The following is a 27,713-nucleotide window of genomic DNA, read 5'->3' on the forward strand; positions in this document are numbered from 1 at the left end:
TGTTTAAAAAATCCTTGGCTGGGCCTCTGAGTCCAAAGTCCAAAATCAGTGAGCTACTGTGAGTACATGTAGGTGGGTCTGTAACACAAGCATTAGAATGTATCGTTTTTATTGAATATCATGTTTTGATTTAATAACACAGCAGTGTGTGAGTAATAGAGAAACAATAAGTGAATAAAACACACAGTTGTGCAGTGCCTCTATTGTTTATTTCACCAGGTAACTGCAGTGCAACTTTGATCGCGGCACGTAAAACTCTGTTTGCGAAAATGTTGTTACAGTAACGTTCATTCTATGAGACTAGGTTGCTATCCATTGACCTGTCCCAAACCAACTGTCAAATTTTGAGACCGAAATCCAACCTGAGCCAGAAGTCACGCACTCTCTTTTATTTTCTCTACGCATGAATAGACTGAGCCATTACATTATTAATATTAGTGTTACATTAAAATTAAGTAATACAATATTTATAGTAATATTTTTTTTTAAATCACACTGTAAAAAGTGGTAACCTGCAACTGTTACCTTAATGAGCTACTTCTACCTGACGTAACCCTTAAAATAGGTTTTGTTGGTGTAACCTTATACTGTATTGTCATTATGATTCAGACATGTTAAATACTATTTGTGACTTGATTAGAAACAGTTAATTGAGATATTACCACATGAAGCACATTCGAAAGGATTTAATTTGTTACTTAATGCATTTCAATATACACTGTAAATAGTTTTTCCAGGTAACCTAATATTTTTACTTAATGTGGTAACATCTATGTGTTATGCAAGTAAAAAAAGATTATTTAAAATCATTGAATCAACCTGAATATATTAGGCTACACAAATGACAGTCATTTTTTTAATGGTTAAATAAAATAGGAATAGCTCCTTAAGGTACCGATTGTAAGATGTTCGCTTGACATGAAAGTATTTCCATGAGGCATTTTGGTCATCTTAAACACACCTCTGGTGAGGCTCAGTCTCCTGTTCCCAGAGCGGACTATGTGCACAGTGACCATGTCATGCTCTCTGAATCAGAGATCTTACTGAGACACAGGAAATGTAGCAATTTAGCTTGATTTTTAGAATGCTCTCTGATATACATCTTAATTTGATCGCTTAATCAATTGATATGAGCTTGCCAGCTTTTTTCCCAGACACTGTTTTGTTCCTGTTTTTATTTTTGTAAAAGTCACAGTTGTCCTCCTAAAATCACCAGTGTATAAGAATATTAACACTCAAAGCCCTCACCCTGACACAGAAAGTCCAGATCTGCTCTCTCAGAGGAGCATGACTATCCCTTACTCTCTGAGACATGTGAGTGAGACAAATGCATCTGAAACCAGAAAGGGGATTCTTGACTTGCCATGATGATCCCACAGTAAAACTGATCTGTGGATTTTAATGTCCCCTAGCTAATACACACACCACATGAAAACAGCATTAGTCAATGGAGTCTCATGTTTCATGGCCCTGGGACAGCGCACAGGTGCTCCAGGTGCATAACTATACAGCTGAGTTTTTCACAGCGGGCTTTCATAACACTGCAGAAAAGTGCCATGATCAAACCATTAAAAACCTGCTGTGAATCTAGTCATTATATGGCAGAACACCCAGACTGTATAAAGAGTTATATAAACAGAAATAAAGAAGCCTTAATGTGAATGACTCCAGATTTTGCTATTTGTCATCTTATTGCACACTTATTGTATGTTGTTCTTATTTCTAAAATTCTAAAAGTTCTGTTGTAAAACAAACACAACTCTTTCCTAGGGTTTGTTAAATCTTTAATTAAACTTAAATTGGGCAGGACAAGAGCTGGTCACATGATAAGCTGATTCAGGATGTTGAGAAACTGGCTGTCATGGATGAGTGAAACCAGGGGACGGAGGTGACTGGTTAGTTTGCAGGTTTAAACACCCCACCAGAGCTTTACTAGGGAGTTTTCATCTCAATCCACTCTTCTCAGATGATTAGCTATACACTCAGGATCGAAAAATAACTTACCAGTGACGACTAACTGTATTGGTCATACATATTTCTTTTTTACTGAAATGTTGTTTTATATTCTTGAAAGTATTTTTTGGTGAAAGGACAAAGGAATTATATAGCTGTTTTCCCTTTCTTTCTGACTTTCTTTCTTATGTGGATCACAAAAGGATGTGCTAGTGAGTATGTTATCTTAGTCACCATTTTCGTAACATCTTTTTTCCATTCAATAAAAGTGAATGGTAACTGAGGCCATAATTCTGTCCAACATTTCTTTTTGTGTCCCACATAGAAAAAAGTTATTTGGGTTTAGAACAACCTGAAGACATATGCATATATTAGGATTGGGATCGCTGCCTTTTTCACACATCGATAATTGGAAGATTTTCCTGATGATTACTGATATACTGTATATTTGGATGGTTTTTTTTTTTTCAGATATAAATTGGGCTGCTCGTTGCACAATTTTTTTTTTCAACACAACTTTGGTAAAGTGTGACGACAGGGCAAAATTAAAGGTGAAAACTAACCAAACATGTCTGGTGGACAATTCAAAACAATAATTTTCTATGAAGATACGCACACACCGCCAACACTCAGCGTCACAATTCTGAAGTGCCACGGAGAGCAACTTGCAAAGTTTTCCATTAAATTTGGCAGAAATCATTATCAAAGCACAAAGATTATTTAATCTTGCCATTGCTGGTTAATATATTGTGTATATGCATCTTCCATATAGCCAATGTATTTTCAGTTACAAGTATGTTGTTTTGTGGTTTGACAGCTTGAATGACAGACCTATTCAAGGCTACATACAGGGAAATTGCATAATAAACGTTACAATTTCTAATTGTTCAGTTTGCGCAGTTACGCCAGATTCATACACTAATTCATCAATGTCACTTTGTTCATTCTCTAAGTACAAAAACCTTGGATTGCCATCTGCTGTGTCGCTTCAGCTCATCCTGTGTGTGTGTGTGTTTGATACCTTTCCTCACCAGGACCTGCTTTGGCTAATGTCATATCACCCTCTTGTGGTTTTCCAATGATGTTATGTCAGACTGTTAAACAGAGGGCAACTGAGTGAGTTGGAAAGCATGCAAATTTTGCTACTAATTTAAGTGTTGGCTAATTTGAATATATCGATACCTCAAAAATAAATCAATAAAATAACATGCTGATCAGTAATCGATATATTGATACTTAATGACATCCCTAATATACCTGTAATTTGTTAGACCACCTTTAGCTTTGATTATGGCGCGCAATCATCATGGCATTGTTTTGACAACCATATGCAACGTCCCAGCATTTATTTCCATCCAGAGCTGTGTTTATTTTTGGCTGAGATCTTGTATTGATGATGGGATAGTCAAACCACTCCATAAAGTCTTCTTCAGCACATCCAAAGTCTTTCAATGGGGTTAAGGACAGGACTCTGTGGTGGCCAATTCATGTGTGAAAATGATTCCTCATGCTCCCCGAACCACTCTTTCACAATTGAGCCCGATGAATCTTGGCATTGTCGTCCTGGAATATGCCCATGCCGTCGGGGAAGAAAATATACATTGATGGGATAACCTGATCATTCAGTACATTCAGGTACTCAGCTGACTAAATTGTATTGCCACATAACATTGGTGAGCCTAGATCTGATCAATTGAAGCAACCCCAGATCATAACACTGCCTCCAGAGGTGCAATGGGCACTATGCATGACTGGTGCATCGCTTCGTGTGCTTCCCTTCTTACCCTGACTTGCCCATAGCTTTGGAATAGGGTTAATCTGGACTCATAAAACCACATGACCTATTTCCATTGCTCCACAGTCCAATCGTTATGCTCCCTAGCAAATTTAAGTCATTTTTCTGAGTGGCTTTCTTGTGGCCTCACAGCTGTTTAGTCCCAATCCTGTAAGTTCTCGTGGCATAGTGCATGTGGAAATGCTCTTACTTTCACTATTAAACATAGCCGTGAGTTCTACTGTCGATTTTTTACAATGTGACTTCACTAAGCATTTTATTGATCTCCGATCAAAATCATTCATGATTTTTTCTGACCACATTTCTTCCATGAAGCTGACGTTTCACCACTATCCTTGCTGGTTTTAATAATGTGTTGGACAGTTCTTAACCCAATTCCAGTGATTTCAGCAATCTCCTTAGTTGTTTCTTTGCTTTATGCTTTGCCCCTTCTGAAACACAGTAACATCTTTTCCATGACCATGGGATACATCTTCTGACATGGTTGTTTAAGAAATGAGAAGCTACACTGCATCAGTTATGGTTAAAATAATTTTTGCCAGCTGAAACATATTAATCACTGCAATAATGATCCAATCATAGTCAAATCATAAGCAAAAACCAAGGTTACAGTGTGGAAGCACTTAGAATGGAAGTGAATGGGGCCAATTTTTGGTGGGTTTTAAATGCAGAAATGTAAATGCTACTATTTTAGAAAAGAACTTACATTAATTCTTCTGTTAAAACTGTGTAGTGTAAATCATAATTTTTACTGTATTTTTAGGATTTTAGTTATAAAATTGGAAACAACTTTACACAGAAATGGTTAGTAAATGATTTTTTCACACTAAAATGATGTTAACATGTATATTGTTTACATCTATACTTTAGAAACAGTGAGTATTTTAACATGTATGTTTTGGCCCCATTCACTTCCATTCTAAGTGTCTCACTGGAACCCAGATTTGTACTTTTTTAAAGAAAAAGTGGGAGAAGTCGAAATAAATTTTTGTGGTAATCAACATGCCACAAATACTGTCGATTGAGCTTAACTTTTATTGAACCTGGAATATTCGAAAAGAAAAAAAAGAATGTTGTGATTAAAATATAATATTGCCATTGCAATAATTGACTTAAAATCAATTATTTAAAATCTGTCTGTCCTTGTAAATGTGTGCAAGACTTATCTTTCTCTCATCTTTTATCACCCCCTGTCACTTTCACATAGATTTATGGATGAAATCTCATCATTAAAGGAATAGTTTACCTCAAAATGGAAATTTTGTCATAATTTATTCACCCCAGTATTGTTTCAAACCTTAATGACTTTCTTTCTTTCATGAAACCCAAATTGAGATTTTATGCTGGATTCACACATACTCTGTGAGCGGGACGTGAGGCGTGAGCAACATGTCACATTTGGGCTTTCACATTGGCCTCGTCTCTTTCTAGGTTCCTACGGCAATGGCGGGCAGTCACTTGCACTTGTTTACAAGCATTCTCTGTGGTGATTAGTTAATATACCAAAGCCCCTTTCAAGGCAAGTCAGTCCACTCTGTGGTCATACTTGAATTTCCAAAATGGTTGGTCATGATTACGATCAAAGAACACATTTAAAGTCATCACTAAAATCTGACAACAATAGTATCAAAAATGTGCTGCTTTCATCAGATTACGCAAAAACAAACTTTTTTTCCAGGCGTGATCAGCTAATGAGAATGAGCGTTCTTAAGTTGATTGACAGGCGATGTCTTTATGAAAAAGGTGATTGTCTCTTTTACCTGTAAGGCAGGCATTCCCATTCCTTTTATTACCAGTGGTCGGTCTCTTCTAAACCGTCTCTGTGTATATACAACATGGGCAAAGTCCTGCAGTTTATTTATTTATTTTTTCTTTCCTTTATTTAGTTATTTTGTATTTGTTTGTATGCAGACCTATACATTGTAGTGTATTGTAGGTTCAGTTTAAATATTCTTTATTTGCTTTTGCATCTTTTCTATCATCTCCTGATTATTTTAGTTTTATGCTACACCCAGAGCCGCTGAGTTAAGCGTGAGCCGCACTGCAAAAATAGGCTATACGGCAAAACTTTCGCTCTCTGCTGCGCCTCACAACTCACGCTTGCAATGTGAAGGGTCTAATCGGTTAATATGAGAGCCGAAACGAAAACGCGCTGCTCATGCCCCACTCACGGAGGATATGTGAAACTGGCCTTAGGCAGAATGCTACCCAATCATTCACCATTAACTTTCATTACATTTTGTTTTCCATAAAATGAAAGTGAATGGTGACTGAGGCTGTCAGTCCCTAGCATTCTGTCTACTTTATTGTCCATCCCCATGGAGGGGTAGAATATTGTCTTTAGACAGAGGCTCAAACAAACAACAAACAAGACAGACAAAAGAAAGGAAGTCTTATGGGTTGGATGACAAAATTTACATGTGAACTCCTTTAAAAGTGCAAAATTAAGGCACCACGCCTTCCATCTCTGAGATCATAACATTTAGTATGTTTATTGAGGGGGTTCCAGTGCAAAGCAGGAGAAATCAATGGGTGTGTGAGTTCACTGACCCAGACACTGGATGTGTGTGTGTGTGTGTTGACCTTTTTAAAGAATGCTGTTAGGGCTATTCGGAGCACACATACACACAGCAGAGCTGGTGTTGCCGTCACTCTCTTTTGTGCCTTTTGTGGTGAGTGAAACTCAATCTTGGACCCTGACAGCATCTCTGTTCAAGATCTGGCATTAAACAATGATCTAATTCCCTTTGCAGAGAGGAGAGGGCTGGTTTCATACTCGCGCACAGACTACTGTAAAACCAATAAACCAATAAACGCTACCACTTATTCCTCTCTTCTGTACAGCTGTGCAGAAACTCAGTTTGGTATAGCAGCACCATGTTGTTTGTGTTATACCATAGATTGCAGTGCAGGAGTGTATGCAGAATTAAACAAATAGTTCATCCAAAAAATCCTAAACTTTAAATTAATTTACTCACTCCCCTGTCAGTCTAAACCCATATGATTTTATTTCATCTGTGGAATACATTTTGAATAATGTTAACGCTGCTCCCTCCTATACAAAAGCATACAGCAAGGACTGTCAAACTCCAAAAAGAACAAAAGAGCTGCATAAAAGTAGCATAAAACTTTTCCATACAGTTTTTTTAAAGTTGTTTTTCACTTATAATATAGCTCTCAAGTATTTTTGCATATGCACATATTCAAACGTTAATATATGGTTTAACCTAAATGACACCAAACTCTATTGATTCTTATGTTTTCTAACTGATCGTGATTGGACTTTCAGCTAAACAACTTCTTTTGCATTTCATGGGGAAATAGGAATAGATAATGACAGAATTTTTATTTTGGGCAAACTATCCCTCGAACACAACTAAAAGAGTGATGCCTTCAAACTAATCTAGCTAATCCATAATTCCATAAAATTGTCTCCACTTTCACTGCACCAATTAGTGGTCTCCATGCAGCTGTGGAATGCTGAAGTAAACATGCTTTGGAGACAACAAGGGAAGATCCTTATCTGTTCCTCTTGTGGTCAGACTGAACGGAGTTCCCTCTCAATTTCTCTTTGAGAGAAGTGTCTATGTTTTTTGTTTCTTTCTTTTGCTGCTAAGAGACATGTCTGCTCAACAGTGATTTGTTCAAAGTTACCTGTGCCACAGGGTTCAGAATGACATAAAAACCCTACCTGCTGATGCCCCCTTGAAACAATGTCAGAAGACATAACATACAGTCAAATTTCACCTTGTCTGTGTTGTAAAAAATCGGTTTAAACACAGACAACCCTACACAAATAACTTTCCAGAGTTATATAACTTAATTTTATGGGAATAGATTCTTAGAGTGGAAGAAGGTTGTGTAGTCTGTGCTGAGGCATAGCAGTTATGCACTTAGTAATGTACTCACTAATGTAATTAGTGCTATTTCGGGCAATTTGAGTTTGAGTCGGGCTTGCAACATTTTCTGATCCTGTTTCTTCTTAGTCTCCTCATTATTTCTTCCTGTCTCCTCTTCACCAATGAATAAAGTGGCAAAAAGGCCTACAATTTATTCTGTGCTTGATGGCATAGTTCACCCCAAAATGAAAATTCTGCCATTGTTTACTCACCCTCATATAGATCCAAACCCATGTAACTTTCTTTCATCTATGGAGGATTAGTATGATAGTTTGATAGAGCACCCATATCATGTAGAGTGTGTTTTTTCCCATTTATTCAGTGTTGTCTTTAAATACTGTTATACAGAGCTGAGGATGATGGCAGAAGGGAGATTTTCCAGTCTGCCCAGGAACATGCACATTGGGCGGCAGTGCCCACTGGCCTCCTCTATGGATCTGCTGAGCTCACGGCCTGCTGTAGACGAGATGACGGCCAGTAGCTACCAGGGCATCTCCATCCATGGCACTCTGCCTCGCAGGAAGAAGAGTGGCTCTGGTGCCCACATGAGGCAGTGGGAGATGAATGGAAATATGTCATCAACAGCAGCATACCCAGGCCGATATCGATTGCCTCCTTCACCACTAATACACAACATTATTGAAGAGCACCAGGCTTTCTGCTTAGACAGGAATGGGAGCATGGCATCCAGGTAAACAATACACAACCTACAAAACACAATGCTACATTGTCCAAAAAATGGACAACACACTGGTTAGCCATTTGTTAACTGTTAAAACCAGAAAAAGACAGTCTTATAGCGATAGTTGATAGTTGAAAAATCTGACATCATTCAATCACCCTTATGTTTTTTTCAAACCCATAAGCATATTAGTCTCATTCAGCATTCACTTTCATTGCATCATATTTTCCATTCAATGAAAGTAGTAGTACTGGCAAAACCTCTACTATAATATAATGTATTTGCTTACAAAATGTGTTTGTCAGAATTCACAGCTACTTTTTTAATAGTCATCAATAGACTTTTTGTCAGCATAATGGTGCAGTTAAATTATCTACCAGTAGGGGCTAACTCTAATGTCTTTGACTGGGCCAAGCCTGTAAGAAAATAGGTAAACTCTTCCGTATTTCACCTCATAGTCTAGAAAAGTCTATAGAAAGAAATAGTTGCAAAAAAACTCTTAAGTTACCCAGTTGTTTCTGTTCTATAGACTCAACAGCGTTCTCAGTCAGATATTTGATGAAGGAAATATTTACATGAAGCTCAACATCACTTTCTGCCCACAAGCATGTTATTACATGTTTAGATAATTATTTAATTTGGCTGTAAACTGACAGCCACCTCATTGACTTAGCATTCAGATACATTTCCAGTCTTAACAAAAACACTTAGAATGGGTAGAAACAAACTCCTACTTCATAAAATAATATACTGCTGTAATGTTTAATGTGTTGGTTCATGTATTCCATGTCTTTTATTCCTCCACGTCCATGAATGTTTAGAGCTGGCAAATGTAGTGCACTATCCAGACTGCTCTCTGGTGGTTTTCTTCCAGGCCAGTCTGAATAGTGCACTGAGGGAACAGATAATAACTAACAAGACAATAACCCAATGAAAACAAGACACGTGAACATGGAGGGAAACAGGAATCACATGACTAGGGATACAGGAACTAAACATTTAAAAAAAAAAAAGACATGGAATACACGAATCAACACATTAAACATTACAACTGCTCTTCCCCTCTTCTAATAGTAAGATTACTGGAATAAAATAAAGAAGTTCAAGTCTACAGTCAGAACTAAAACAGACTTCGTAGGACAACGGCAAAGTTAAGGTCTAAATAAAGGTCAAGGTTAATCAACAACAGCTGCTCTTCATAGCTTAGGCTTTATAACTAGAAATAGCTAAAACTGAAAGAATGACAAACGATTATTCTCACCTCAGTGGCATACTGTGAGAACACTCATCAACATGAATGTAAAAAAGGAGCCTTATCTCTCTCAATATCTGTTGAATATCATTATACAACACACTACAACATACCAGTAACTATTAAACATAACTACTGATATAATGTCTAAAATGTCAATTTACAGAACAGGACTGCTTAATGAATACTGACAAAGTCTTTCTAGCAAGTCAGTCCACTTGTGGCCATTTGTGGAGCACTCCCGGGGAGCTATTTTTATGTAAACAAGCAGCATACAAGTGCAGCTGCTATCTACTTGATTGGGGAAAGAACGACATTTCGACGGTTACGATCAAAGAACATATTTCAAATCAGCTGTTAAGTCTGACAACACTGGTATCATAAATTTGCTTCTTTACCTCAGGTTACGCTAACAAATTATTTGGTACTTTTGCCAATAAAGTAATAGTCAACAACATGTTACAAACCAACTTTTATATGAGTCAGTAGCCCCATCCTGTATTTTAATAGTATGACAACACTCATACATACATAACATAAATGTAATTGTTGTCCATCGGAGTAGCTGACACAGAACCAATCTCTAGCATTGTACTGCTCTATCCAGTTAACTTTACTGTCTGATGACAGAAAATAGGACAACTCAGATAATAATCACACTATACAAGCTGCTACTGGCTCAGTCTCTTGCCCAGGACCATCCCCATCTTCTCAGCTGTCTCTTTCCTCTTGTGTCTCATCTCTCTCTCTCTTATTGTCTACCTCTCTCTGTGCTGTAGCTCTAGGCCTGTTTGACTGGATTGCCCTCGCTCACAGACTGATCTTATCACAATCAGCAACAAAGCAGTTTGTGTTTGCCCCTTGTTTGTGTAGACTGTTGTATCATATAAAACATCTCACCCTCAATAAAATACCTGGCAGATAGGCCTATAATAAAATAATATGTAGTGCAACAGTACTTGAGCGTAGGTTGGGAAATTGCCAAGGCGCTATCGTATTGGCAACACAATTTAATTAGAAAACATGGCTAATTATAAAATGCCAATGGAAAAAGATGCTTTTTGTCCACATAATGGTGTAGTTATGGAATCTACCCATAAGGTCTCACTGCCAGTGCCAACTAGCCAAACCTTGGTACACAGCAGTCAACACATACAGAATATTTTAAGAGTTTTTAAATATTGTGGCTTTGTGGACAGCAGTGTTATAGATTCTCTGATTTCGCATGTACAGCCGATGTACACTCGTTGACGCCATCTTGCCCATAATCCAACACGGGGAGGACTGACGTGCAGGGAGAGAGTGTGCGAGTGGATGAGAGACGCAAGTTTACGGCTTCCTTCATTCCTGCAATGTTTTATTTCATGCTGGTTGTATTGTTTTACTTTTTGACATATCAATACTTGATTAAAGTAACATAATAAAAAAATAGTGATCTAAAACCATACAGATAAATTGAACAATTTGATTAAAATATATTCGATATTAGGTATAATTTGTTTTTATTTTGCCATTAATGCTAAGTGATTACTTTCCTTACTGAGGTGTCTGCGCACAGTGAAAATAATTCAAATATTCGGTTATATCACATGAACGTATTTGCCTAATAATCAATGGATGTTGTTATTAATAACTTTGGTGCTGTATTACAGTCGCGTGAGTGTGCTATGCACAGATATTATCTCTTCTCTGTGTTCAGGAATGCTGCCCAGTTTGGATGGCCGAGTGTCAAGATGCTAAAATAAATACATAAATACAATAATGTACGCTTGTTCAAATGTTTTTATTCTTGTTGGCAGTTTTTAGCAGTATTATGTTAATAATTATGAAAATATATTGTATATTAAACATGACAAACAGTATGAAGATTTATTGTATATCTACCATTTTATAAAAATAACAAGTATTAATATTGTTATTATTATGATAATTACTGTCCTACATGTAAGGTAAAAGTGCATTTGTGATGAAGTTGTTTGAACTGCGTCATCTCCAGCTCTCTCTCCGACGCTTCTTGTAAACGTCAGCATCCGAATTTACTCACTCATTTCATACTCTCCTTGCCTGATATAATGCACAGACAGATGTCCACTATATGGGAAATAGTGAATGAGTGAACAAGTGAGCAATTTCGGACACATCGTCAGTCTCATGTGAAGCCCTGCCCACTGATAGATACGCACACAGATATTTACATATCGCGATATACACAATATAGAAAATTCTTTATCGTTTGAGACTTTATGTTGCCCAGCCCTACTGACCATAAGACACAACATTGATAAATTAAGATGCTGTTATCTTCATCTGTAGGTACACCTTACATCGGAAGCACTGCAGAAAGAGAAGAAGATAGACTAAAGAGAGTCAATTTATATAAACAAATGAGTGTGATTATGTGTGTCTGTAAATGCATAGGTTTGTGTTTGTGTTTTCGTATAAAACCGCATCTGTCCCTTGACATTTGAAGGTTACCTAATATTGGACTACTATTTCATTGCCACAAAGCCGGCAGACAGAAAGCAGGTGAAAAATGACCTCAGCGTACAAAAGAAGCTCCTCTGGACTGGCAGCAGACTTAGTAACGGTCTCTCATAGAGCCCCAGTCACCATAACAACACCTTATTGAGACTCTATGTGATATATGGTAAAATAAATCGGTAGAGCATAAACGCTGATCATGTGTGTAAGAGAGGGAAAGAGAGAAGAAAACTACAGCACAGAAAAGGATAAACACTTCTCATTTTGTTCCAAGTAATTCTCAATGGTGACATCTACATTAAATTAACCCAGAAGCAATAGCAAAGAGGCCATGGCATTTTTAAGTATTAGATTTATCAGGGTCTAAGACTCGGATGGGATTGTGATTAAATGTAAGCCTGCTGAACATTTGGCTGCAGAACACTGTATCGTTTTAAATGTGTCTGGCTGCAGGTGAGTAGATACTGTGAACAGAACATGAGATAAGATGCCTGGGGCCTTTTTATGGTCCTTTGAAGAAGATCTGCCCAATAGGATTTGCTGAACTTTGTCTGTGCACATTATGTTGCTCCTTGCTTAAAACAGACATCAAGTCGTTACTAGGCATGACACAAAGCATCAAGTGATCAAAATACATCTCTTTAATGTTAATATGAGTGTTTAAAAACTGCTTTCCCCACAACAAGTGATGAGCAAATTTTTTTATGGCATGAAGAGATGATCTTGGTTTCTATTTCTGTGAAGGCATGCCAGGTAACCTTGCCCACAGTCTTATTCCATGCTCATAACTGTATGTTACACATAAAACATGTAATTTTAACTTTGAGTGTGGACAGATAAATTACTTTTTGCTGGAAACTTGTTGTATCATGCCTGGTTTGTTAATATTTGATTTTTGTTTTGTTACAATTGAAAACTACAATATATATTTCTGCAAGTGTTAAGTTTCTCTGACCTGCATATGCAAGGCAGCTGTTCTAACACAGACCCACAGACACACTGGGCCTTCACAGGTTTAAGTGAGGATTGTGGATTTATAACTTGACAGAGAGACGAAAGAATTTTAGGAGAGATAGAGAGATCGGAACAGAGATTGGGAGAGACACACAAAGAGAGAGAGAAAAATTGAGATGGATGAAAGACCAACAGTGCCATTTTATTTACTTGTTAAAGTGGATTAAAGTGCCCTCATAACTACACAGCCTCTGGATGTATCACTATTATCTTTGTTCCAGTCTTTGTTCAGTCTGCCACATGAGATGACACATTAAACATTAGGTACACTGGAAGGACAAAACTAAACAAACTGTACACATGTGAGTGAGTGCCTATGATGACCCCAGTCTACCATCAAAAGCACCTACAATGGGCACGTGAGCATCTGAACTGGACCTTGGAGCAGTGGAAGAATGTCGTCTGGTCTGATGAGTCCTGTTTTGTTCTACATCACATGTATGGCCATGTATGACCTGGGGAAGTGATGGCACCAGGATGCACTGTTGGAAGATGACGGTGCAGGGAGTGTGACGCTCTGGGTGACATATTGCAAAGCTGTCATTGCTGCACATGGAGGATTTTTTTGATGAGAACACTTTGAAGTAGTTTAAGAAGTTCTTAATTTTTTTAAAAATTGTAATAGTAATTTTTCACATTATTAATGTCCCGACTATACATTGTGATCAGTTGAATGCCAATTTGGTGCCAGTTCCAGTGCCAGTACCAGTTTCTTTCCATAATAGCAAAATCTATTCCAAACTTTTGGCCGCCAGTATATATATATATATATATATATATATATAAAATTATATAATTTTTATATTATTATAACATTATTAACTATTATTTAAAAAACAAAAAATTACAAAGAAAGAGCGCAAAGGGAGAATTAGGAGGCTCGAAACACACGGTGTGCCATGACCTAAAAATCTCAGCTAATTCCTTCCTGCAGTACCCAGTGGACCTTAGTGGTTTTAATACACAAAACCACACTGCCCTTGTTGCCTTGGCTGTGAAGTGGACTTTCATTTAGGCATTTAATGGTGTGTGTGTGTGTGAGTTAGTTTTTGTGGTTTACAAGGACATTTATTTAGGTTACAAACTAGTAATTACGAGTGTTTATGAGGACATTTCTAGTGTCCCTGTAATTTAAACGGCTTAAAAAACATACTAAACAATGTTTTTTTGGGGGGAAAATTAAAAAATGCCAAAGGTTTTCTGTGATAGTTATGTTTAGAGGTAGGGTTAGGGGATAGAATATTTTGTTTTTTTTATATTTAAACAAAAAAAATTATGTCTGTGGAGAGTCCTTGTAATGATAGGAGTACCAACAAGTTATTTTGTTTTTCACATTTCATTCCGGTAACTTAAACATTATTAACCGGTTTCTGGACCAGTTCATAAACATTTAAATAAACACTGTTTGTTGTTATACAAAAGTATAACCACAAGATGTATACATTCATGATTTTAGTGTGATAAAATTAACTACTAATCTTCTGTGAAAAGTTCTATTCAATATTAAAACTATATTGTCATGACGACCTAACACCAGTAAACGTTGTAATCAAGTAAATGCCATTATGCCATATATTACGCTATCCCTGATTTTATCACACTAAAATCATGTTAACACATATAGTGTTGTATGATCAACTGAATACAGAATACAGAAGGAGGCAGAGTTCTGTGTCTCAGGTCTGGAGAAATGTGGAGAGAGGGCAGAACTGTGTTAGTTGGGTTAGGCAATAGGTGATCCTTATTGAAGAACAGGAGAAGTACATAAGTGAAGATTTTTGTATTTATTTTTTGACAGCACATTTGCACTGCTTACTAGCTAAACTGAGAGGTTAAGTTGCTCGGCCCAAAGACTCCTGAACAGCACATTTGCTCAGCTGCCTGAGTAGATGACAAGCGTAATGTCCATTATGATTGGACACCACTAATTATGAATTAAGATGTGTAAGCCACAGAGGGAATATTCTACTTTTTAATATCTTGTACTTGAACAGTAGGTGCGATTATGCGATACATCCTCAGACCTTATTGGTATATTGGTATGATTTTGCATTACACGATTGGTATGTTTTTAAAGCTTATAATGCTTATTGTGCGTGAGTGACCCTAGATGATACATACTGATTTATGCAAATCGATTGCACACCTAATAAAATGATGAACAGGAGTATGCTGTCCACGCAAATAAAGTCATCAAATCCACAACATCTTATGGCATGCAAAATACAGCCTTACGTCCAATAACTGCATGCCTGCTGATTTAGTTTTTGTGATAGATTGAAACCATTTGTGGAAGGAAGCTTCCATAATAGTCGGTCTGATATTACCGTAAGAGGGTCCGAACAGTATATCTCTGGAAGATGCCTAGCAGCAAGGGATTCTGCAAGGGAAGACTCTAGACTGACACTGAAAAGGTGGAATAGAAGCTGGAAACAGTGGTTCTCAACTCGGGTGGGGCCCCACTAAGGGGCCTCGGCACACTTTCAGGGGGCCTCATTTATTAATTTTAATTAATTATTTAGATAAGGAAGATTATTATGATTTAAATATTTATTACATTATTTACTTACTGAAAATACTAAAATGAATACTCCCTTCAACATCTTGCTTTTAATGAAGGATGTACAGTTTTAGACCTACTGGAGTACAAATTATAATGATTAATAGATTTAATCTATTGTTGATAGTAGGTTTTTTAATAAAACTTGAAAACAGCTTTGTCATCATTACAGTAGAAATAGAGGAATATCTTATAATAATTAACAATACCCTACATGGAAGGCCTTAGAATATTTTCTCTGACAGTGGGGGGCCCTGAAGTCAAAGGGTGGAGAACCAATGATCAAAATACATTTAGGTACATTTTAAAACAGATTAATGGTATTCAGTGGGCTTGCATGCATTTATACATCAATTACGTTGCAACAATTAATTACATTTTGTACAAATGTGTGTTAAGATTTGACTGGCCAATTATAAGTCACAGCTAATTTGACCGAGATGAAAAATGAGGGCAAATGGCCCCCTAAAAGGATCTAGAATGGCCTACGTTTTAGAAGCTTTATGAAATCTCTAGCCTCCAGTGTAGCTTTTCCAGGCAGAACCAAAGTGACTGTGAGTGACCAATGGGAAACCCGACTTATAACAGGAAATCTGTTCGGGAATTATACGCTTTCAAGTTCCATAATTAAAAATAAAATAAAAAATAAAAACAAGTCAAAAACAGACACATTAATCTTACCAAACATGCTCATATTTCCTGTTATCTGATGCATTTTATATGTGCCAGAGCCCTAACCCCAGGTTCCACCTACACACTGAACCTGAATGCCACCCTTATTCCCCTAAGGGGGTGAGACAGTCAACCACACACCCTGGTGGTAAAAAAGGAAGAAATAAAGAACATAGAGTCATAAAGAAAGTCATGTTTTTGTGTAAGCTGAGATGAAAGAAACTCTGGGTAAGGGCAGAAAGAGAGAGAGTGGTGTAGAAGGATCTAAATGGGGAAAAGGCTGAGCTGTGCACCTCGGTGGCTTTAACCAGCACTGAACTGCACTGAACATACTTCTTCGTGATTCTGACTTCACCACTGTGATTCCTGCATTCCTGCACTCCATAAAAAGAAACAAATCAAGTCTAAAATGCAGTTCTCCTCAGAACTGACCAAGGGCCATCTCTGCAGTTAGGGTAAGTCACATCCAGACCACAACCTTAAAGCAGCTGGCAGGGATTGAAGTCATGTAAACAATTGCTGCGTCCTGTCTCCTTCATTTCATATAGATGCTGCGTTATGTTTGCGCTAAGTTTCTCCCACCCAAAGGTTGCATTGAAATGTGTTTGTTTATGCTGCTCCTAACCCTGTGGGAAATCTTGTGGAATTAATTTCCGTTTTCCTGGCTATAATCCTGTCGATTTTTGGGTTTAAATCTTCAGGGAAAACAGTAACCCGGTGAGACTAAGAGCAAGTTTGTGTCGTTTTTGTTTCTTCAAAAAGCCTCTAAACTTTAACACCAGCTGTGACATGCTCATTACTATCCTTTTAACCATTCCTCTTTCTCTCTTAAAGACTGCTTAAATTTGTTCATGACGAGGTATTTTCCTTTGCATAGTGTCTAAAACTGTCTTCTTAAATCTTAAGCATTCTCACACAGTATGTGTTTGTGTGGATTTAATGCAATTGTGAAATACAGTATTTGTCTTTAGGGGGATGGTGGGCGTATATGTCCATATGTGGTGGCTGGTGTAGTCTATACTGTGGTGCAATGACCTCAGGCCAGTTGGACTCGGTGGGCTGGACTGGTAGGCACTTACCATCTATTGCAGTCCAAGGTGCAGCCTACAGTTAGGCAGCAGGAGAACAAAAGAGGAGTCAATGTGTTCACTAAAGAGAGTTCTTTCTTTCTCCTGCAGGGACTCCGCCGGCATGGACCCTACCATGGAGTATGTCAAGGTAAGGCTTTACACTCTACTTTTATCACTGTGTGCATGTGTATGAGTGGAGTTCATTTATTGTTCAACCACAGTAAAATGCAATTAATGACCTGAGCCTTTAAATTAGGGCAAGAATGTCAAGAACGGTAATTCGAGGCTGCTACTCTTTGGAAATTGAGGTTTTTGATATCATTAGGACATGATATGAAGGATAATAGTTAATTGACAGAGCGTTGAGTAATATATGCAGGAAGTATTATACTGCGTACTTGGATGGAAACTTGGATGGAAACTTTGGATGGTTGTATCAGATTGGCATATATAAATGTGTGCGTCAGTGGGTGTGATTGTCTTGGGTTTTGTAAACATATTTGCTTCCTGATGTTGTCATAACTTTTCAGTTGAGATTGACTAGAGTTTCAGATAGTTAAGCGGATTGTAAAAACAAAGCTTACTCATTTATTGCATTGTGTTTCTCAAGGTTATAACTCACAACATTGAGTTTATAAAACATTTTTGTGCTGTCATTGACCCATTTAAATAATGTTTTAATACATCAGATGTGTGCAACTTAAAGACAGATCTGTTCATTAAACACAGGAAATTCTATAGCAAAAAATGTCTGATAAAGATCTGACAGTCTCTAGGGTTCCTACAGTGAGAGGGACCCTAGTAGACACATCCTCAATTAAAACAGAACAATTACAAGGGGTAATGACCTGCAGTCTCTTTCTGGTGCTGTTTAAAAGGCCTGCAAACAATGTGTAATTTTAATAACAGCATCAAGTAAGAAAGAATAGGTTAATTGCGTTAAGTGGTCGAAGCCGATACAAATACGTAGAGCAGGGTGATCAATTTAATGATTGATTTATTCATGATGATAGATTTTGGAACCATCACTAGGGGGAATGATCTCCTCTATTAATCAGCCAATAGACCCTTTCGTTGCTCCAACAGCAAAATAAAAACTCCACTGTTACATTTCCATGACTTTCCAAAAGAGGCAAAAACAGAGAGAGAGAGAGATGGATTACTGCAATCAGAAGAGAGAAAGATGACAAATTCACTATCACTCCATCAGCAGCTGTATTAGAAACCCCATCACAGCTGTGCTGACCCTGCTGGGGTTTCTGTAGCTCAACTGGAAGAGCATGGTGCTAGCAACACCAAGATCATGGGTTTGATTCCCAGGGAACACTCAAACTGATAAAATGTATACATTGAATGCACTGTTAGTCCCTTTGGATAAAAGCATCTTCCAAAAGTGTAAATGTAAATAAAAGGGTTCATCAGGCACAGTTATTGCCAATGCCATATATCCCCAGACTGATATATTGTGCATGACTAGACATAAATAAATTTTTTAGGAAGAATCTCTGATGCAATCTGATGAGAGATGTGTTGTGACATAGATCAGGGTGACTCATTCAGTTTGTGTTGGCTGAATGAGATTTTCCACTGTGATAACCAGCAGCCTTGATGGCCCCTGAGTGACACGGACTGTCAGCACACAACCACCTCTGTCATCTGCTGAGATTCCTCTCTTTCTCTGTTCTTCTGACTCATCTTAGGGTCTCGCAGATCTTTGTCAAGAGCAAACCCTTCTCAAACTTACCTCACAGCAAACCACAAGCAAACAGCACAAACATTCACAGACTTTAGCCACTATAATGTAGCAGTGCTCCTTTGTAGTTGAATTTTCAGTCATTCTGTTGCCATAATGGAACATAAATATGTTGGCTTGGCAACATATTCATATTATTCTTATTCTTCTAAGACCATACATTTCTGACACCAACTCCCCCTTGAGCTTCTAAACTATATTCATCTTGGCACAGACCTTCAGGCTGTTCTGACTCAGTGCTCTTAGAACTTAGTGTACTTAGTCTTTTGATCGGATTTCGCACAGGGGATGATCAAAAATAAAAATAAAAATCCTTACATTGACAGAATGTTCAAATGAGCCAAAGGAATGTTCATTTATGCTGATGTATATGGATTAAAAAAAAAAATAATCATTACAATTACAGTAATTTGGGGGAATATGTACTTGATTAAAATTACAATTACAAGGAGAAAACATCTAATTCTTTCCCTAATTTTATTTTTATTTTTTTGGGGTGTAATATGACCCGGACATGCTTTTGTGAGATTCACCCTCCAATTAGACAATCCTAGCAGAAATTGATAGGTGGTGAGGTGATATTATATATCCTCAGGGGAATGTTTCCATTAAAGTACATGAAATTCAAGCACTGGCTCTTCATACTCTATTTTAGGTAGCTCTTTGAATTTTTAAGTTAAGTGGCTTATGTGGACATCAGTGGTTCTAGTCAATAGAGGTTGACTGATACCGATAACTAAGTAGGCAGTAGCTGCCAATAACCGATTCATCAACCGATAGTTTTTCAATTTGACACTGAATGAAAAAATAACACTCAAAGTAAAATAGTACTGAACCTTATTAGAAAAATAAACAGTACTGACTGAACCATTTTAATATATAAATATAAATATATAAATATGAACTAAATTTAAAGTCAGCTGATTTTAAAATTTACATTGTTTCCGTAGTCCACAAGAAGGCGCAATAAATACATAAACCATTCTGCACCATTATTTCATTGCATAGAACATTCCTATCCTGGCTGTTAAAAAAGAGCATTTCATTTTCAACTAATGTGCATAACATAAATAAAAAGAACAACTTTCCTGACAAAGCATTTAAACAACTCATTGCTTAATCTGAGAAATGCTTATAAGAGAACAAGACGCAACCGCCAAAGAACTCCACCAACTGTAAGGGGCTGTTCACACCGAACGATTTTGCAACCATCCATTTGTTCTTCTAAGTAAATGCAGGCTAGACGAACGTCTTTGTTTCCCTTTGTTATTGTTTATTCAGCATCTCGTGCAGCAGGGCTGTTAAATCATATTGAGACTCCTGCTTTCTGTTAAACTGTATTTGTTGTGCTATGTCTAGCCTTTTTTAGCACAAGAATGTGTTTTTTATTGAAATCAGATTAGTTTCTGATTTGTTTATCCGTTTTTCTCGGCTGCATGAAGATATTATGAGCGTGAAGCGATCATCTGTGTTCCGCAGCTGCTTTCGGGTCTTTGAATAATGTATAAAATGCGGGTAAGGGCAGCCGGTGGATTTTCTGGTGCCCTCCTAGGGTAAGAGGGTGCCTCCCTACTCCCTAGAGTACGCAGGGTGCCCTACGCAGACTGCGTAGTCTGTTTATAGGGATCGTTTATATGTTTTATATATGTTTAAATTAAGAAAATGTTTGATTAATGTTTGGTTTATTACAGTTTGACACATTTTTTAAATTTTGCACATAATTATCAACTAAAAGATAATATTTTAATTGACTAAAATTAAATACCTGACTAAAAATATTAAAGAATATGATGAAATAATGACTGATTTTCAAGGATAGTTTAGTCAAAAACTTTATAAAAAATAAACACTGTTTACAACTAACACTTTTCTTTATATAAAGTTTTTCAATTAACTTTTAACTAACTGGTCCCAAGGTAATTTTAGTGTATGTATTATCATAATATAATTATCAATATCATCAATAAGCAATTTTCAATATGAAAGGGTAACTTATAAGTCTCTGTCACACTTTGCCTGGTTAATGTTGTGGTCCACCATCAGGGTTTTCGGCTAAATTATGTTAGTTTTTCAATCTTTACCTAAATTGTTCATGGCCTGTTAGTTGAGGAATGTTTTCTCAGTCAGCTATCAAATGTGGGATAATTAACTTCCAAGACCTCATGTACTGATGTCACTTCCTGAAGTCAGATGAGTTCAGCATTGTTAGTGAAAACTGTTTGTTTTTTGATGATATCAGATTCGTTGGTGGTTTGGGTTTGAGTTCAAGGTAATCTCAAATTCAAAAACTACTCAGTTTACCTCTGTAACCCCCAGACCATTCTGAATAATAATAATAACAAAAAACACTACAGTAAGCTAACTGTACAACTGAGGGCAAATAAAAAATATATTTAATTTCAAGCAGTGATGACTTGATTTGGTCAATGAATATGAGTGGGTGTGTCCCATTTCAATCAGTCCTTTATTTATCCTGGTTTCTCTCATCGTTTGGCCGGCACCATTGTGTGTGAAGCAGAGATCGGTTACATTCTGGTGCAAAATTGGAGCTATTATCATCAAAGCTGATCTGGAGGGTGGAAGTTGTTTTGATGACTTGATGTTTAAAAATATGTTTTTTTTTACAGGGTGGGAACCAAATCCCTCTTCTTAGCGACTGGGGGATAGGATAGGCGTATTACAAACTTAAGACATGTGACTTCGTTTTTTCATTCAATCACACTGATGAGTTTATGTGATGATGCTGTCATATAGACACAACATTGTGCCACATTTGGTCAGGGTGTGTGTGTGTGTATATATTACTCAACCTTTTGGCACTCATTATCTTCTCTTTGGCACATAATGGAACCACTTACCCCATAGTCTTAAAAATAAAAGTTCCAGTTTATTTAGAAAAAAGCGTAAAACTCAAAGTTACAATAAGGAACATACAATTGACGTATAAGGGGCCAGTCCATAAACATGCAAAGATTCATAATATTTTAAAGGTTAACATTGCTAAATGATAAGTTGATAAAAAAGTTTGGGAACCTCTCTAGTTATTTAAAAATTATTTAAAGGTGCACTCAGTAACTTTTGTCTTTGTGTCATCTTGGGCATTACAATGACATATAGCGATTTGGATGCAGCATCATCTAAAATCAATAGTTTTCAGTTTCAACAGTCAGAGATAAAGTGTCAAATAACAGGACAGTTACTGAGATTAAGTGAGTAGTATTCGGCTGGTCATGCGATTCGAACATGGCAGCCCCCATGTGCGGACCCTCTCCATGTAGAATAATACAACTTTAATAAGGTTACTGATATGACTGGAGTCTTAATTTTCATTTGAGTGGTCATGATTTCCTACATATATTGCAAAATTACAATTTATAGGAGTTAAACTATTTTACTGAGTGCACCTTTAAGTACTAATGTTTTAAGACCCAATATGATGTAATATCAAGAACTTTTTTAATCTGCATAGAATTATTTAGTCAACTCAAGAACCCTGTACAGCAAGAAATAGTCCTTTATGCTGCAAATAACCATGGAAGAACTTTTATTTTTAAGAATGAAGATCACAGCAGAGTTCTTTCTCTCTTCCTTTCACATACACACACAATGGCACACACATGCATTTGTACACATGTGTAACACACACTCTCTCTTTTTGTCCCTTGTTACCTGATGGTGAACATACACATACACTGTTACTCAGTAAGCTGCTAAGCACTCATGAAAGAGCTTTACAGGAACAATGTTTCTCTGTTCTCCCTGTGGAATCTGCTTCCCTCTGAGCCCACCAGACTTTATACAGACCCAGAGAAAGCCTGGTCTCATAGAGCATAGAATGACCCAAGAAGAACACTTCAGAGGGCTTCTGCCTCTCAAACATTGAGAGACGGAGAGAATGAAGATTAAATGGAAGAGATTGATACATGCTCTTGATTAAATCGCATCATCATTGCTTGATATTACATATAGATGAAAACAATTAGCCACGAGAAGATGTGCATTACAGTAAGTTTAACCAATGGTATTAGACTAGCAACAACGTGAAGCAGAGCTGTTATAAAACACCAGCTATAGCAATATTAGAAAAGACCATTTTTAATAAATTACATTTAATAAAGAATCAGAGTAAACAATTCTTCTGCCAAGTAATATAGTTTAAACCTTATTTTAGGCTGTTTACAGTTGCCAAGCAAAGAAGCAACTTGTTTACATTTATCGGCATAGATGTATGGAGGAAAAAAAAACTCAGTAAGTAGTAAGCAGTGATGGGTAAGTTACTCAAAATAAGCAATCCACTACAAATGACTAATTAGTTCTCTAAAAATTTTATCAGATTTCTTTACTAATTACTAATTAGTAAAGAAATCTTAAATATCGAGAATTATTAAATATCGAGAATAAAGTCGTTGTTTTTCGAGAAAAAACTCGTTAAGTTTAATCTCGCATTATAATGACTTTATTCTCGATATTTAATGAGTTTATTCTCAAGATTGTATTTCGACTTTTTTCTCGAAATTTAACGAGTTTAATCTCGCATTATAATGACTTTAATCTCGAGATGGTTTTATTTTTTTATTATTGCTTGGCCCTAATCCTCTTCCGTAAATTACCACTTTTCCTAGAAAAGTTCATAACATCTATATTTCCTCATTCCTTGTCGCACACACTTAAGCTTGCACAGAAATGCTTATGGACACACATATGAATTAATATTTTAAATGTATTATACATTTTACTTTAGGGCAAGTAATGTACTTAAAAGTAATTACTTTAAGTAAAAGTCAATAACTGTAATCTGATTACAAGAAAAGTTACCCTAATTTGTTTACAGGTTATGTAGTAATATTGATTCAGTAGAACACTGCAGGAGAAAAAGATGACAGATAACTTTATAATAACTTAAGGTAAATCATAAACATCTTATAATGCTTAACACATCAGTAGTTCTGTTCAAATATGCAATATATAAATGAAAATGACACATTTGTCAATTTACATTTCTAATTATTCAGTGTACCTTAACGCTCCATTAAGCATTATAAGTAAGTAACAATATTTGTTAATGTTAATATAAATAATTCTAAAGTAATACACCCATCAGCCACAACATTAAACTACCTGCCTTATATTGTGTAATTCCCCCTTGTGCCACCAAAACAGTGCCAACCCGCATCAGAATAGCATTCTGAGATTATATTCTGCTCATTACAATTGTACAGAGCGGTTATCTGAGTTACTGTAGACTTTGTCAGTTCAAACAATTCTGGCCATTCTCTGTTGATCTCTCTCATCAACAAGACCTTTATGATGAGAACTACTGCTCACTGGATATTGTTTGTTTTTGGCACCATTCAGAGTAAATTTGACTATAAAGTCTGTTGTGAGTGAAAATCCCAAGAGATCATTTTAAAATATAATCTCAAAATGCTATTCTGAGATGCGGGTTGGTGCTGTTTTGGCAGCACGAGGGGGACCTACACAAAATTAGGGAGGTGGTTTTAATGTTGTGGCTGATCGATGTATAAGGGTTTAATTTATATAAAGTTAATTAAATTAACCTTCTGATTACACATATTTGCACAGGTTTAACCTTAAGGATGCATGGCTTTTGTTCTGGTTTTATAAAACCTGACACTGTTATATATCCAGATTTTTCATTAAATTTAAAAATGAAGAAATACCACGTGGCACACTCCCTGCAGCAAAGTTTTGGCTGGTATTCCAAACTTTAATGTAATGTTATTAACAGCAGTATTTTTAGATCTTTTCCTCTGGATACTTTAGATCAGATATAAAGAGACTGCTCTATAAATTTAGCATACATGCACACCGCCGCACACTGAAATAGACATACTGATGAACACAGTAAATCTTGTCTGCATGTATCATTTTTCCAGTGCTGAGCCAAACTCATAATTTCCTTATTGATATTACATGACTCGGAATTTGGAACAAGATTTATAAATCGTTACATTAGTGAGTTATAGCAAAAGCTGTATTCAACTACAAAGCTGCACATCTGCCAGATAACTCTGATGCCAAACCAAACAAAGTTCATTGTATCTGTATGAAATTATGCAGTATTACACAGTGAATGTAGAGATTTACCCAAAAAAACTGTGTCAATCTAGATGAAGAATTATGAAGAAAGCCAACTATATAACATCAGCCACTAAAGCAAGTATATCATTTTACTGCTGCACACACAGAGGCACAACACCCTCTAGTGTTAAATCATGTACATAACAACACACTGTGAACTGTCTAATAGATAACAGCAAGTTTGTATTCTGACTTTTTATGTAATTTCAATTAAGAAAAAGAAAAATCCTTTGAGACAGCAAAAATGTATCGTTTGAGTGAAAATATTTCTAAAAAGTCCAAATACAGTTTGTGTTTTTGGATGGTACATTTCTTGGCTTTGTATGTCATTTTTCTCATTTATTGTAATGTATGCATTTGTTAACACTGGCATGGGTGAGAATGTAGCATTGTGTTAACAATGGTAGAGAATTTATGGTGCATTGATTTGACATGGGTGAGTTTGGAATGTACCATTTGTTTGTTATGCTATCATAACAACCAACCAACCAACTAAATCAATATTTTGGTGGAAATTTGAACATTATAATTCCAGTCCTTTAATATCTAGGGTGAATTATGGTAATACTTTTTGCACTTTCAACTTCTGCAATTTACTGACTGTTACAACCCAGTTTGAATATGATAATGTTAATAAGGACTTGCTTGTTATAGAGCAGGGGTCGGCAACCTTTTTGAGTGTCATTTTTTTTTTTCCTGGTTAATGTCTGTGCTGACATCCACCCCTCCCCCAGAGAGAGGGGGACATTTGTTTTGGGACATTGAGGCCACTCCAAATGTTCAGTTTCTGTGGATTTACTATTTATAAATATGTGTTTGAGTAAAATGAAAATGTTTGTTTTATTCTGTAAACTACTGTCAACATTTCTCCCAAATTCCAAATAAAAATATTGTCATTTAGAGCATTTATTTGCAGAAAATGACAACTGGTCAAAATAACAAAAAATATTGTTTTCACACCTCGAATAATGCAAAGAAAACAAGTTCATATTAATTTTTACACAACACAATTCTAATGTTTTAACTTAGGAAGAGTTCAGAAATCAGCTTTCATGCGTCTTTGCACACTTTCCACAAGTCTTTCACATTGCTGTTGGGTGACTTTATGCTTCTCCTGGCACAAAGATTCAAGCAGGATTTCAACAGACACTGGAATGGAATGGCTGCATGCATGTAGAGATGCTTATTTAAGAAACATTTGGAGTGGTCTCTTAATTTTTTTCCAGAGCTGTAAATATATGTGCATGTATGTGATTTTCTGAAGTTTGTGTCCACTTGTGAACATTTTTCTATTTTGCATTTTTCTAATTACAGTTTGTATAACAAATTATATTATCAGCATAACAGTTTGAGTGAAAAATCTGTGCAAAACCTGTTGATTATGATATAATCATGATCCTACATGTGAATTTTCACAGAGCATCTTGTAAAAGTGCTTTAATGAAAGAAAACATGTCCTTTTGAACAAAATGAGTTAACAAAGTTAACAAAATTGCTTATTTGATTACTGATCACAACATTTTGTAGAATCTTAAACATTTCATACATTTTTCAAAATCACACAGCGGGGTAATAACTGGTGTGCCAGCAACGGCGAGAGAGGAGCTGGCCATTTTATTTATATGACGTTTTTAGCACCTGCATTCCAATCTACATCTTGATGTAATCCTTCCTCAGGATCACGCAGTGTGTTTTCATCAGCTAAATAAAAATTTTAAATGTGTCTGATCAACTTTTTTGCCTTTTTCGGTGAATCGAACCTGCAAAATCCTAAAATTTTATTTACAGGTTTAATTTATCTTTTGAAAAGGCTTAGATTTGTATGTTTTATGTTTTCTCTTTGAATTGTTTAATGTAACTTTGAGTGTGACTGTGGTGTACCTGTATGCTGGGTTGGAAAGCTCAAGGATTAATTATGGGGTTTTCCTTATTACACCATGTGTTGTTCTGAAAACAATAAGAAGCAAATGAAACATGGAATGTGGCGGGCGCGTTTTAACTTGCGCGATTAACCGATAGTGAAGCACTGCCATGATACACGAATGGCTTGCACGTGCTGCATGAGTCAGTTGGGCATACTGCACTCTCGTCACATTTTAACCTTTTGTTAAAAAAACTTCAGCTGATGAAAACATGCTGCGTGATCATGAGGAAGGATTACATCAAGATGCAAACTGGAATGCAGGTGCAGAATTACATGTAAATAAAATAATCTACTCCTTTCTCGCTGTTGCTGGCGTGCCAGTGATTACCCCTCCGTGTGCCATAGGTTGACGACCCCTGTTATAGAGCAAGTGCACACATTAAAGCATAGGTTTCCTAAGCTACTCTAATTCACCCGACGGTGTCTTAAGATATAAATACATAATTTAGCAAGAAACAGTCACATGCAAGTTCTTTACCCTTTGAACTACAGTCTCTTGACAAAGTTAAGTCTGACTTGTATTTAAGGTTTATATTTGGCTCTCATGAACAAAGTC

General features: G+C 36.5%; 1 protein-coding gene across 1 annotated transcript in view; it reads left to right on the plus strand.

The window, feature by feature from the left end:
* Nucleotides 1-27,713, plus strand: part of LOC127621488 (breast cancer anti-estrogen resistance protein 3 homolog) — a 108,528-nt gene that overhangs the window by 46,485 nt on the left and 34,330 nt on the right. The window contains 2 exon segments of the mRNA XM_052095119.1: nucleotides 7,996-8,338; nucleotides 17,487-17,526. Of these exon segments, the coding sequence (XP_051951079.1) occupies nucleotides 7,996-8,338; nucleotides 17,487-17,526 (383 nt within the window).

Source organism: Xyrauchen texanus, chromosome 27 (assembly GCF_025860055.1).
Source record: "Xyrauchen texanus isolate HMW12.3.18 chromosome 27, RBS_HiC_50CHRs, whole genome shotgun sequence".
Classification (NCBI taxonomy): domain Eukaryota; kingdom Metazoa; phylum Chordata; class Actinopteri; order Cypriniformes; family Catostomidae; genus Xyrauchen; species Xyrauchen texanus.